The sequence below is a fragment of the Lactuca virosa genome, chromosome 5 (assembly GCF_052849685.1).
Source record: "Lactuca virosa cultivar CGN04683 chromosome 5, Lactuca_virosa_CGN04683_v6, whole genome shotgun sequence".
Lineage (NCBI taxonomy): Eukaryota > Viridiplantae > Streptophyta > Magnoliopsida > Asterales > Asteraceae > Lactuca > Lactuca virosa.
This window is the reverse complement of record NC_136430.1, coordinates 295,601,064-295,617,099: the sequence shown is the minus strand read 5'-3', so window position 1 is coordinate 295,617,099 and position 16,036 is coordinate 295,601,064. Positions and strand designations below refer to the sequence as shown.

The window sequence follows — 16,036 nt, the reverse complement described above, 5'->3', positions numbered from 1 at the left end:
TATAAACTAACACCACCTCCCTGGTTTGTTTTTCTATTATAACTATCTTCCTAATTTATTTTAATTAGGTTTTCATAATTTTTATTGCTATCTTTTTTTAATAAAGTAATTGGACTTTGTCATAGGAATAACATTTGTTTAAATCTTTATTTTGAGACATATGGCATAGGTTGATTCTATTTTACATGCCACCTAATTTGTTATTGAGTATAACTTAAAATATCATTCAGTAAAGGTGTAAATTCTAATTACATAAGGCTGCAAAGAGTGGCAGCGGCAGGGGCTCGGCATTTACTGATTTACCTTGGTAAACATTGACCCGTAGGCTCGGCATGTCGAGTTCGACGAGCTAACTCGGTAAGTGCTCGTAAAGGTGAGAGGTAAATGTTTTAATTTGCATTTTTACCACTTTTAAAAACATGAGCCCACTTTTAAAAAACCTAAACATTTTTTTTTCTTTTTAAAGTTTAAACCACTTTTCAGCCAATATAAATACCAACGGATATATTCATTTTCACCACTTTCATAGCTTCAATATTCATCTTTCTTAAGCCTTTAACACTAATTTTAACTCTATGAAAATATTTTCCGCAAATGCTCAATTCGGTTATGCAGTTGTTCTTTGGAGCATGATGGAAGACGTAAATTTGGCCCGTACATGGGTTGATGTATCAGACGACCCAAAGTAGGCATACACGAAATTGCACCTTTTGGAACATAATCAACCAACGATTCCTCAACAAAATGAATCGACGTCGCTAACGAAGCCTAGAGAAAATCTACACCAAATGTAAGAACACAAACAATATGGCAGTACAGTTTGTCGATGTGTTAAATAAAGTAAGACATGATTTGGCAAATTGTGAAAATGATGGAATAATGTTAAACATTGCTCTTGAAATTTTCCGCCAAAAAGAAAATAAACAAACCTTTCCGGTAGGTTGAGTTTTAGCAAGTTGTTAAGGGGTCCCCAAAATGATGTCAATATTTATTTTGAAGTGATGTTATTTTTAAGTTTCATGGTTTTTATGAGTTGGAACATCCAGAATGCATTAAACTTCATAGAGTTTAATGGGTTGTCACATCATATTTTTACATTTCATATAGCTCTATCAATTATTTCCTATAATACATTGAACTCTATAAAGTTCAATACAATAAAACATTATACAAACTAATTTATAGTATATATGTAACATTTAAAAAAAAAATTCTTTTTCATTGAAGAGTTCAATGACCATTGAACTCAGAATTCATTGAATACTAATATCACATATCACATTCATAAAGTTTCATTCATTAGGCTAAGAGGTGTGGTGCCTTTTTCACCAATGGTAAAAAGGTGTCACGTAGGCGTCACATCAACTTTTAAAGTTTTTATAAATTTCACTTGTAAACTAGGTTGTGGTAAATGATTTACCTATGAGTTTTATTTATTTATTTATTTATTTTTATTTTTATAAAAAAATAAAAGCTTTTCTAAAAATCATACTAACATTAAAAATAACAGAAAATTAAATATCGCATTTTAGAAATCCTAAAAATAAAAAATAATATGAAATTAAAAATTACATTAAAAACCTATAAAAAAATGAAGTCAAAAATAAATAAAAAAACTAGAAAAAAACATAACATCGAAATTTCATTTGATGTTTAGCTTATGTTTTTTGCGAATCGACACCTTCACCGTTTTAGCCGCCTCTTGATCTTCAGGGTCGATGTGTCGCTCATCTTGCATTAACAACGAACATTCTGTGAGTCGGATGGTTTCAGCCATATGCCTCTCAAAAGTTGAATTCAATTGTGCCATTTGTGCCATCATTTCCTCCGATCTTGTTGACCGTTTGGTTCTGATCGAAGAATTTGAAGATGTCGTTGTCCCTTTCCCTTTTCCTCTTGCTCGAGCTTTTGTTGTGCCATCATTAAGATTAACGCCTACGTGACCATCCGTTGACACTTGTTGTGAGCTCCAATATGAAGATGTTCGGCTTCTTTTTGACGGATTAGTAATTTCTTCATGTGTTGCAAGTTCCCTCCATCTAATGTTTATTTTGACAACTTGCCACACATAAATAAACTTCAAAGGCTTTAGCATATCATCTTGGAATGTAGCGTACGTTTTTACAACAAACTCGTTTTCACTTTCTCCGCTAACCCATTGTTTTTCAAAGTTTGTGTAAATTCCATTCCAATGTTTCAATAGTTTTTTCATAACATTCCATTTCGAGTTACATTGGTCGGAGGTCCAATAATCTGGATCTCGACCCATTCCCTTACAAAACTGCTTCGTGATACGTAACCAAAATTGATCACGATTTTGACCCGTTCCCATGCCACCATCTTCAGATATGTCGACCCATGCATTTTCTAAGTTAACTTTTTCTTTTTGTGTCCATCTTCCCAGATCGACCTTCCCTTTTTCTTTTGTTGTTGAAGTTGTTGTTGTTGTTGTTCGTGTTCGGAATCGAAAAGAATTTTGGTTGAAGGTGTGAAAGGCGGTTGGGATGGAAATTGGGGTTGCGATGGTTGGGTTTGGGGTTGAGATTGGAAATGGAATTGTTGTGGCATTTGGAATTGTGAGTAATAGCTAGAAACACCATCCATTTTTGGCCGATAAAGTGGTGGTGATAATGGATCGTAGCCGAAAAGTGCGAAATGGTTGTTAACATTTTCGCTTGGAGCATTTTATTTGGAAGAGTTTGGATTGTTGGAAGACATTTTGAATGAAAAATATTTGTAAAAACTGTATAGTGTAGTTATATTTTACCACTTTATGTTTTTTTTTTTACCATTTACTAATTTTTCGTTTATCATTTTGTGTTATGACTTATGACTAATATTTTAAGGTTTTTATAACTTTTGAACGAAAAATTGAATGTTTGAAATATTTTTCATGATTAAAAATTATAAATTAAAATTATATTTTAATTTGTGGGATCTTAGGAACCCGATCCCGATCTTACGATCTCGATCTTGCAAATCCAAAAACAATCCAACATAGGATCGATCCTGATCTTGACAACCTTGGTATTTCTTTTATTTTTACATTGACTTTTTCAATTTAATAAAATTTTAGGTTTAGTCTAAAATAAAATATCATCAAAAGAAAATATAACCGCACAAAACTTGGTCAAAGTCAATACAAAAACTCTCCATCCATTTTGATGACATCACTCTCGTCTAAAAACCTCAGTTAGACTACATGCTTTTATATATACACCTCTATTACTCTATTAACCTGTCTACTCTAATTACCAATAATGTCAATACTACGGTCGTAAATATAATTGAAATAATAAAACCTTTATTCTGAAAAAGCCTGTCTCCACGCATATACATATATAAAGACTGAAGGTGAAAACAAAATATAAGCTCAGTCTTCTTCTTCTTACTCCTCTTCTTTAAGCCATCATGGCAACCATAACCAGAGATGAATCCGATTACGACAGCAGCTGTTCATCGATTACCGTCCCAGATTCTAGCCGGAGCTGGATGAGCAACGTCAGTTTTGGCAGCCGCCGTAGCTCAATCTCCGGCGACCCTTCACACAAACCACACAAAGCAAACCAAGCAGCATGGGAGGCCATGAAGATGCTGCGGGCGGAGAAGGGTGGTCGGGTGAGTTTGGACCACTTTAAGATCTTGAAACGAGTTGGCTCCGGTGACATAGGGAACGTGTACCTGTGTCAGATCCGCAACCCGGTGGTGGGTTTACCGAGCAGTTTTTATGCGATGAAGGTGGTGGATAGGGAGGCGTTGGCGATAAGGAAGAAGTTGCAGAGGGCGGAGATGGAGAAGGAGATTCTTGCTGGTTTGGATCACCCGTTTCTGCCGACGTTGTATGCAGAGTTTGATGCTTCGCATTACTCGTGTTTGGTGATGGAGTTTTGTCCCGGCGGCGACTTGCATGCCGCCCGTCAACGACAACCGGCTAAGTGTTTCAGCATTTCGTCAGCTAAGTAAGTAAACTGTCGCATTTTTTATTTTTGTTATATGATTATTAATTTGAAAACACTTTAAATCCGTAGGTTAAGGTTGTAAAGTTTCAATCGATATTAGTGATGAACCATGAACCACTCAAAAAGTAAATTGATAAGCTTTTATTTCAGAAGAAAATGATGTCTTTATTTTGAAATACAATAAAAACAAATTATTCAATTTACTTCATTTTCGAGGAAGAAGTTAATATGCTTTTATATTTTTATGACTTTATAACTTTATACACCTTATTTCAGAATTTAAATTTTTGATATTTAATAAGATAAATAACCATTAAATTACATTTTTAAATTAAGGAGAAGATATTTTGAAAAGGGTACATTTATCATCATATTCCTTTTAATTTGTTTAAGTGTACTTTTTTTAGGAAGAAATATATAGTTGATTATTAGAAAAAAATAAGTAGCTTGTATTTATGTCAATATCAAAAAATAATATTTTATTTTAGTTTATATAATGTCAAACGACCATCTTTGATTTTGCTTTTCTAATTAATTTGCAAAAAATGTAGCTTGCAATTATTTGATTATTGAAGTAATTAATGTTTGTTTATTAAATAATTGTAGGTTTTATGTTGCCGAAACACTATTAGCTTTAGAATATCTTCACATGATGGGCATAGTTTATCGAGATCTGAAGCCCGAAAATGTTCTTGTAAGAGAGGATGGTCACATAATGCTTTCCGATTTTGATCTCTCACTCAAATGTGATGTTGTCCCTAGACTTATTCGATCCAAACCTGACACATCCAAACAAACTGACCATGAAGACGATGATCATGACCCAAAATGCTCAACACCCTCTTGTGTCATCCAAATCCAACCTGTCCTCTCTTCATGTTTCTCATTACGCCGGAAAACCAAAAACACTCCCTCCACTACCACAATCACCGAAAAAGCCGAGTCTCAAGAGTACAATACTGAGTTAGTTGCAGAACCCCTAAATGCAAGATCCAAGTCATTCGTCGGGACCCACGAGTACCTGGCCCCAGAAGTGATATCGGGCCAGGGCCACGGTGGTGCCGTCGACTGGTGGACCTTAGGGGTTTTCTTGTACGAGTTATTATATGGGATCACACCCTTTAAGGGTGAGAACAACGAGAAGACACTAATCAACATATTGAAGCAACCCTTAAGTTTTCCAAGAATTGGTGTGAGTACAAGTAAAGAATATGAAGAAATGGTTAAGGTGCAAGACCTTATTGCAAGGTTGCTTGTGAAAAACCCTAAAAAGAGAATCGGAAGCTTGAAGGGTTCAAATGAAATTAAAAGGCATGAATTCTTTAAGGGTGTTAATTGGGCCTTGATAAGGTCAGTTAGGCCCCCAGAGGTCCCAAGTGAGATGATGAAGGTAAGGAATAGGGTAGTGGTGCCCAAGCTAATGAGCAAGAAAGAAAGAGATGCACCATTTCAAATCCGTAATCATCATTTTGACTACTTTTAGAAAGATATATGTATATAAAGAACAACTAATTCTAGGGTAGTCCTACTTTTCGATGTCCACATTTGAATTCAGAATGATGTATAATTTCTAATACATGAAAGTACAAATTATTATATACCATTGTTCTTTCGATTCAGAAAGTTGTATATCATTGGAAAAGATGGTTTATTTTGATTTTAGGTTAGTCGGACGATGATACGTTGATTATAATATTGAATTAACGGTTTCATTTGCTGTTTTCTTATGAGTTCCCCCACAATCGGTTGAACTGATTCACACTTATGTACGTGCATTATTTACATTCTGTAACGATACATGTCATACATAAAATGTTGATCATACATATACATGCCTAAATGAACTAGTTATAGTTAATACAATGTTAAACCTTCAGGGTTAAACCTAATATATAAGCCATTAACAATTACTAATTAACAACCCGGGAATTTGCAATTGTTAACCATTAAGTACATGTGGACTTTTCTAGTGTCAGAGTACCATTATTTTCTAGAATAACAGCATTTATCTAGTTTAATTAATAAGATAATAGACTCAAATCTCAACATTTTATCATAAAACATATACTTAAATAACTCATGAGACAAAATGTAGTGCTCCTAGAAGATGATATTTGAATAATACACACCAAAACTATTTGTAGTTACTATATTAGATTTAAATTTTGAAATAATTAACCGTTTGTATTTTTTTTTTTTAACTTTTAATGTATTGGGTATGTAAGATTATAATATTGAAACTGTAATGTATTTGTCAAATGTTTTATGGCAAAAGCATAGTAGTACTTCGATATCAACTACATTAAGAAGTATAAATAAATATAAAATAATTATGCATAAATAAGTAGAGAAAAAGTAAGATGATTAACATGTTATTTATAAATCAAAGAGCGGTGTCTCGAATATTTACTATTAGACTATTAGTCTAGTAGACTATTAGTCATGGATTTCTTGTACATAATTCTTTATTTCATATATATGGTCTGTTTTTCTATGAACAGTGTGTAGGTGTAAAGTATGGGGGCAAGTCATTATAGTCCCCATGTTTTTTCTCTCATGAATTCATGTGATCACCATTATTACTTACCTCCTAATTCAAGTAAAATATTATTATTTTTACAAAATCATGAAAAATATTAATAAACAACCACCTTCGCATTAATATATATATATATATATATATATATATTAGGGGTGTGCACAAAACCGCATAAACCGCCCGCACCGCACCAACCCACACCGCATAATGCGGTTTAGACATGTCACGGTGCGGTTCGCGGTTCGTGTTTATTCTAAACTGCATTATGCGGTACGGTTTGCGGTTTTTAGTTACATGGTCGCGGTTTAAAACGCACCGCACCATATATATATATATATATATATATATATATATATATATATATATATATATAACAAAACAAAATCTACCATTATGTTTAGAATATAACAAAACATGAGCTCAAATAAATGTATTATGTAATATTAAATACTCTTGCAGATTAATATATAGGTTTTACGTTTCAATATGTAACTCAAATATACTAAACATATAATTTAGATATTTGTAAATTTTATTTTACAAGAAAATATATTGAATTTCATCCATATAAACAAGTTTGTTAAATGAAGTTATATGAGATATAACATAAAAGTGTGAAACAATTTAGTTAAATGAAACCGTATGGGATATAAAATACTTTTTTGTAAAGCTTACTGTGAATTTTATGTAAAGCTCCTTGTGAAGCTCCATATCGTCAGTGTGAAGCTCCACGAATTACAAATATTTCATCATATTTTACATATAAAAAGAACAAACAATTAATTACCCGTGTTGTCATTTACCATTATTATCATTTAAGTCGGTATAGTGTAAGTTAAACAACTCGTAAACCGCATAAACCGCATTCAAACCGTATAAACCGCCCGCATAAAACCGTACCGCATAATGCGGTTTACTACCTTCGCGGTGCGGTTCGTGGTTTCCAAAAAACAGAAACCGCATATGCGGTGCGTTTTGCGGTTTTGACTATGAACCGCACCAAATCGCACCGCGCACACCCCTAATATATATATATATATATATATATATATATATATATATATATATATATATATATATATATAAAATTCATTTGAGAAAAAAAGTTGAGAATACGATAATGAATCTGAGCCACACATTTATTCATTGCCGTAAAAACGATTCGGTGTACCGGCGTGACGGGGATATGTAATACTCATGTGTGAATATAAAATTAAGCATATTCACATACGAATATTACGTACCGGTGTCACCACCTACTTCTCCATCGTAACCACCAACTCCACTACTTTTACCACCATCTCTGCCACACCACCACCCCCACCACCACTATCGTCGCCACCAACCATCACCACCATCAACTTCGTCACAAACCCCACAACCACTAACCACCACCACAATCATCACCAGTAATACATCTGCCACCCACCGGCACCACCATCGCCACTGCCACCATCACCATTACCATCTTCGCCACCTCTATCACCTCTACCACCACTACCTCTACCACCACCACCTTCATCACCGCCACCACCACCACCACTATCACTGCCACCGCCACCGCTACCTAGCCACCGCCACGACATCCGCCGCCAACCGCAAAATCATATATGACTAATTACATGTTAATAAATACATATGAATAATCATATGTGAATATACTACCTAATATTCGTATATAAATAAGTGTTTTCTTATATGAATAAATATATAAACTTATTTATAAATAAATATACTTATTCATATATGAATATTATTTTTTACGTCGTTCCGGTACGCTGGAGCGTTTAAGTGAAAGATGAAGAAATGTATGGTTCATATTCGTTCTTACATTCTCAACGTTTTTTTTTTCAACTGAATCATTCTCACTCGCTCTCGCCCCCTCTCCCAATCTCTCTCTCTCTCTCTCTCTCTCTCTCTCTCTCTCTCTCTCTGTGTGTGTATATATATATATATATATATATATATATATATATATATATATATATATATATATGAATCGTAGGATTGGTTCGTAAGATGGTAGGACTGTTATTTGTTTAAAAAAAGATGATGTTTTGTCTTGTACAAATTATTTATGTTTTAAAATATTTAATTTTAACTGGATTGTTAACTGATTGGTGAACATGTGTTTTTAATGTTTTAAAATGTTTTTGATTGAATCTTACGATCCCGATTCAATCTTATAATCACAATCTTGTAAAATGGAAAACGATCGTATATATGATTTCGATCTTGACAACCTTTATATATATATATATATATATATATATATATATATATATATATATATATATAGGGAATAGTTCAAATAAAAACAGTAAATAGTGTGAGAACGTAAAACACTTTTTTATGTTATTATTCTGCAATGAATTTGGTATCGACAGCTTTATGTCATTATTCAGCAATGAATAAATGAATAGTCAAAGTTTAAAACTAAAATTAGAATTTACTACAATCATAAACATACATAAGTTTATAAAAGAATAATAACATTGTAATGAATATATCACTAATCAAAAGTTAATATTCATATTAGAATGACTTTGCCAATACGCAAATATATATATATGAATCGTAGGATTGGTTCGTAAGATGGTAGGACTGTTATTTGTTTAAAAAAAGATGATGTTTTGTCTTGTACAAATTATTTATGTTTTAAACTATTTAATTTTAACTGGATTGTTAACTGATTGGTGAACATGTGTTTTTAATGTTTTAAAATGTTTTTGATTGAATCTTACGATCCCGATTCAATCTTATAATCACAATCTTGTAAAATGGAAAACGATCGTATATATGATTTCGATCTTGACAACCTTATATATATATATATATATATATATATATATATATATATATATATATATATATATATATATATATATATATATATATATATATATAGGGAATAGTTCAAATAAAAACAGTAAATAGTGTGAGAACGTAAAAACACTTTTTTATGTTATTATTCTGCAATGAATTTGATATCGACAGCTTTATGTCATTATTCAGCAATGAATAAATGAATAGTCAAAGTTTAAAACTAAAATTAGAATTTACTACAATCATAAACATACATAAGTTTATAAAAGAATAATAACATTGTAACGAATATATCACTAATCAAAAGTTAATATTCATATTAGAATGACTTTTCCAATACGCAAATATAACATTCATTACAGAATAATAACATACAAATAGTGTTTTTACGTTCTCACAATATTTACTGTTTTTATTTTAACTTATTATATATATATATATATATATATATATATATATATATATATATATATATATTAGTATTCTACTGTATGTTTTTTTCTTTATCAATCAAGGATTTCTTTAACTAAATTAACAATTTAATCATTTATAATCATCTTCTAGAATTATCCATTAATTATATTAAGTAATTAATATAATTATTTTAACATAATTATTAAATTTAAATAATTAACTTCTAGTTATTTACTAACACAATAATAAACAACAAGTTAATAATTTTTTGATATTTCAATAAATAATAAATTAATTCTTATTAATTAATTTCTAATTATTTATTAAAACTTCAGTAAATATTAGATTATTTCCTTTCATTTATGATTCTTGCTACACATTCGTAAGCCGAGTGTGTAACTCGTACATATTTATAACAAACTCTCACTTTTATATATATATATATATATATATATATATATATATATATATATATATATATATATATATATATATATATATATAGGATGAGGTTTAATAGAGAACCATAATTAACCAAGGAATCAAGGAACCAATTTTTTTTTTCAACTTTTACAACTTATTTTTTATCAAAAAAAAAAACTAAAAATACAGAAATTCATAACTTTTTATCCTTTTTCCAATGATATCAAATTCGAATTTTTTTATTTTTTTAATTTTTACGTCAAATTCACAATGTGAATCTTTGAAAATTCACAACGTGAATCCGGATTCACACGGTGAATCCGAAAAATATTTTTCACATTCACAATGTTAATATATAAATTTAGATATTTTTAGATATTTTTTTCGATAAAGAATAAGCTCTAGAAATTGAAAAAAAGATTTGGTTCTTTGAAGAACCAATAATTATGGTTCTCTATTGAACTTTTCCCTATATATATATATATATATATATATATATATATATATATATATATATATATATATATATATATATATATATATCAACATCTCTTAGTTCAAAACATAACTTACATAGGGCATGTCTCTAAGAAAAGTACTATGATCGTGTCAACCCTTAGGTTCAAACTAGCGTAGATAAGTGATCAAGTGTCTGTTTATTCCAGATAAGTGTGAATCGTGATACATATAATTCTCGTCTAACTATCACGTTCTAATTTCCATTTTTTCAATATAGATCCATGGTGACCAAAATCAAACAACATGATTGAACGTCTATCAATGTAGTTTGAGTTTACTATAAATTTTACTTTAAGCACGCAATACAAAAGAGGCATTAAGATATTGTATCTACCAATGGTCAGAAGTAACAAATTAACTTCAAACATATAGACCGTTACCCTTCACCATTTCACATCTGAGCGTATTATGTATAGCTTTTAATTACGTACAACGTTGTATGATGTCAAGGCATAACAAGTTGAGGTCAAGTGTCATGCATCATCGTTCCAAGGAAATTGATATTAGCATCTTAATATTGTTCAGACAGAATTTCCATGAAGTAATCACTAGTATGTATAGCTGGATGTTGGTCACACCACATTGATATATTTATCACCATGAACAATCTACCAACACCCCACACAACTTAGTTCATTACTTTATCCCTTAAAGTATGATCAACTATGGGTTTTTTAATATGTTAGTATTCATGGATGTCACACCCCAAAACCGGAACTGCGGAAACGTTCTGGGGTGGAGGACGTCATGTTTAGTATCACAAGACATGTATCATAGTAAGTAAAGTAATGAACAACCATTTCATTAGAAGGAAAGTGTTTACAAAGGGTGTGTTCACAAAACATAGAATACATAAGCAAATAACAAACAAGACTTGAAGCTATACTGCTCCATCTTCTGAATCCTAGTGCGAGTACCTGCCTACTAGGCTCCTGAGAATACAAGTTATTTGAAAGAGTTGATCAGCAATTAAGTTGGTGAGTTCATAAGATTTTAGTGACATAAGTAAGCTGTAAAATGTTATGGTAAACTGCTGTTGAAAACTGTAGTTGAAGAAGGTAGTAAGTTGTGAGTTCTATTTAGAAAAGTTCGCCTGTTCCTCCAGGAAATCCTATATTTCCTGCCTTGATGAAAGATAAGTAAAAATAACTCTACAATCCTTTCTATGTGTACTAAATGGATACAAGTTATATAAAACTAAGAGTAAACAAGCAATCGATTGTGTGTATCTGCCCTAAGTCCACAACCAAACGAGGAACTGGAGATGAGGCAGATGACACACATCTCATTGGTTGTTAGATCTTTATTGTATATAACCCTGGTGTATTCCTTTGGTACTCACGAAGTTAACTGTAATAGTTCCTTTGTATTTGAATGAAAAGATTCTTTAAGGAAGTTCTTATTTCTTATAATAAAACGGTGACCACAGTGGTTACTTATATAATCACTTAGTTTATACTGACTATATATAAAATAATATCGATTAGATGGTTAATTGGGTGAATCTGCCTTAAACCCACACCCAAACAAGGAACAGGAAGTAAGGCGGAAAGCACACATCCAACCACCTATTGGGTATTAATAATATATAACCATGGTGTAAAAACTAACATATTATGGAGTTAATCACCTAAGGTCCTTTAAGTTGTACTGGTTTAATAAAATGGATTAAACCCTTAACTGGTAGGTTTCTAGTTTTGTATACCAAACGTTCTGATTCGGAAAGTATGTTTTGTACTAGAAAACTGTGCATTGACTCTGTGTCCTATGACTTGACCCATACCTGGTTCCCTTATGATGATTTAATATATACTAGACATATATATCTAGAATCGAATAGATAATAGACTGGGTGAATCTGCTCCAAGCCCACAACCAAACAAGGAACATGAAATGAAGCGGAGAACACACATCCTATTACCTGTCGGATCCTATTGATATATATGTATTCTTTGATGTATACATTAAGGAATCATAAGGTTACCATAATGGTTCTTTCTACTAAATGTAGCCTTCTACCAAGGCATCAAATGTTACGTGTGGTTGTTTCTTGTATTAGTATACATTTTCCCAAAGGAGACTATCACTACAAAAATATAGTTGTTACATAAATGAATATGCGAAAAGATCACAAGGTAAATGTAATAGGGAAAATAATGTTTTACCTCGGCAGTAATACTGCCGGCTATATAGTAATAAAATACAGACTCCAGGTAGTATTAAATGTACAATACGCCCCGGGGAGTCTCTTTTGCCTTTAATCCTTAGTCGGTTAATTAACGATTTAATGGAAACTCGTTTGTAAACATAAAGATATATTATTATTAGGTTTATCACCTCGTGCCTGCTAGTCCTGGTACGTGAAATCGTACCAGTGTCAATGCAAACCTGGCAAGATATATTATTGTTAGGTTTATCACCTCGTGTCTGCTAGTCCTGGTACGTGAAATCGTACCAGTGTCAATGCAAACCCGACAAGATATATTATTGTTAGGTTTATCACCTCGTGTCTGCTAGTCCTGGTACGTGAAATCGTACCAGTGTCAATGCAAACTCGGCAAGATATATTATTGTTAGGTTTATCACCTTGTGTCTGCTAGTCCTGGTAAGTGAAATCGCACCAGTGTCAATGAAAACTCGGCAAGATATATTAACGTGATTTTTCCCGGTACTTAGTATGGTGTGTTACTCCATGTACTTGTTATAGTATGATCCTCTATGTACGTGTTATAGTATGCTCCTCTATGTACGTGTTATAGTATGTTCCTCTATGTATGTGTTATAGTATGTTCCTCTATGTACGTGTTATAGTATGCTAATCTATGTATGTGTTATAGTATGCTGTGAACCCTTAAACTATACCTATTATATTTTACTAGTAATGTACTTGAACTGTTGTTGAAAATACTTGTTTTACTACTAAGTTATGATTGTACATAAAAAAAAGGAGTTTTGTTAAACTATAAAGTAACATAACTTGAAAAGAGTCTTTGAAATATTTTGATAACTTATAAATGACATAAGTAATCCTTTTGAAAGTGTTTATAACAAACATTTACACAATTAACATTGTGTTCAACTTGTATCCCCCCCTTAAAACCTTTAAAACAGTTAAAAGATTCATTACGGGGTATGAACTCACCTGATGTGGGTGATTCAACGAATATGTGCATAAGGATGAGAAGTTCCATGAATGAAGTCCCGAGACTTAAAACATCCTAAATGACATATAATGGCATAATTTGACATAAATATAGTGTTTAGAAGTAATCAAACGCAAGGAAACACCTCACGGGACTAGGAAACACTTTGTCCAAGTGTTGGAATCACATGTGATTCAAACTAAGGGGGTGTACGACCACTTTGAGGAGTGTGCGGCCATGGGTGTGTGGCCAGGGGAGTGTGCGGCCGCACACTCATGGTAAAGTGTGCACAAAACGTTTTTCAAATGGTGGGGAGGCTTGTAGGACTGATGTTCATCAAGTGTTGAAGCTAGAAAGGCACTTTGGAAGCCCTAAAGCACCAAAAAAAGGGGTGTACGGCCACATGGAGTGTGTGCGGCCGCACACTCCTTGTGGAACATGTTTTGGACGTTTTCTAAGGCTCTCATCTAGTAAGTCACAAGTTTGGGGAATGGTATTCACAGTATACAAGCCTTTAGGGGTGTTTTGATGGTGTTTGAGGGGTGTACGACCGCACACACCCTATGATCACGAGTTCTGGGCATTTCTTAGGACTTAAACATGTGTTCTTAACAAGATTCAAGCATTGGAAAGAAGTACTTACTATCCGGAAGCTCGAGAAGGTCCAAAATCGCCAAGAACAAGTGTGTGTTCTTGGTGTTCTTGGTGAAATGGATGAAGGTTTGAAGATCTAACCAAGACACGATTTCAAATGGATGAAATCAAAGGTTGTAATTAGTTTATGAAGATTAACAACAAACCAAAGGAAGAACACTTACATTCTTGAAGATTTAGGCTGAAAATCGGGTGGTAGTTGAGAGCAAAATCGAGTTCTAGGCTTGGGAGGGTGAAAAGGGATTAAAGGAGGCTGAGTTGTACACTTATACACGTGAGTGTGCTTCCAGGAGAGGGGTGTGCGGCCGCACACCCATGTGCGCGGCCTTACACTCCTTATGTTGGAGTGTAAGGCCCGGTTTTGATGCTACTAACGTACGCGATCCATCCCTATGCCCAATGCTTGAATGTACTGACCTTTGGACCTTCAAATGGACTCTAAACGAGGTTAAACGATAGTAGAAATGGGTTTGACACTCAATTGAGTTGACTGGCGTAGTTTTCAAAAGTAAAATTTTTTCGGGTTGTCACAATGGAAGCGTAAAACATGCAATTTTAAACACTAAATTAAATTAATTAAATAATAATTGTGCACTAATATATATATATATATATATATATATATATATATATATATATATTAAGATCTATACCTAATCATTAGTACTTCTTTTTAAATTTCATATTGTATTAGTTCACAATATCAAATCAACTAATCTTACTAGATCGATAGTTTATTAAATGTTAAACAACTTAGTGTAAGATTCATACCTTGATTATGATAGGTTTTGTATGCATCTATACACTAACATTTGGAAATGGAAGCAATTAAAATAACCCTAAGTGTACATGCAACCTAAATCTAGGTTTTACTAGTTATAGCAACATACTTTCAAAACTACAAAAATAATACTACAAAGAGGGATAGAATCAATAACCTTCAAGCAAAATCCGATTTTCTTCTTGAACACTAGTAGATATTGAGCTTGTTGATGCTCTTGGAAGATCTAGCACTCAAAGTAGAGTGCCTCTAACGAATCACAAACAAAATGCTAAACACCAGAAAATAAGGAGAGTAAAGATGGGATAGCAAAACTCAAACTCTGAGAATGCTAGGAGGAAGGAACGAAAATTATGAAGGCCATGAGGGTTTATTTATAGCTCATAAAACTTATAAAGAATGAAAATTTGAATTAATTAAATAATCAAATTTAATGCTAATTCAAATAACTGCCTTATCAACAACAATGGCTAAAAATACCAAGGGATTTATCCCTTCAACTTTCATCCAACCCTTCTAGGATTTATTAATATTGGTCAAATAATCCAATTAATTATGGCATTAGACACCTATTTCCAACATTCTCCCACTCAGACAAGTCATCAACTACTATTGGTCGAATAATCTTCGAATTACCAAGAAAGTGTGCCTTCCACAACATCTGCCGAACTCTGATCTAATCAAAAGTTATCCCTTATATAAATGATCAATTATTCCTTTGTTTCTACAAGATACTACTGTAAACCGAGTCATGGATTATGAATCAACCTAACAGTTC

The 16,036-nt window shown here is 32.5% G+C and overlaps 1 protein-coding gene across 1 annotated transcript; it reads left to right on the top strand.

Moving 5' to 3' along the window:
* Window positions 1–3,286: 3,286 nt before the first annotated feature.
* Window positions 3,287–5,557, top strand: PID2 (AGC (cAMP-dependent, cGMP-dependent and protein kinase C) kinase family protein). The gene is made up of 2 exons (XM_079051877.1): window positions 3,287–3,959; window positions 4,566–5,557. Exons 1-2 carry the CDS (start codon window positions 3,412–3,414, stop codon window positions 5,440–5,442), a joined length of 1,425 nt encoding a protein of 474 aa, XP_078908003.1. The 5' UTR covers window positions 3,287–3,411; the 3' UTR covers window positions 5,443–5,557.
* The last annotated feature ends 10,479 nt before the right edge of the window (window positions 5,558–16,036 follow it).

Coding starts and splice junctions, on each gene's coding strand:
- PID2 (XM_079051877.1), top strand. CDS start 3,412: ATGGCAACCATAACCAGAGATGAATCCGATTACGACAGCAGCTGTTCA. Junction 3,960..4,565: donor TTCAGCATTTCGTCAGCTAA/GTAAGTAAACTG, acceptor AAATAATTGTAG/GTTTTATGTTGCCGAAACAC.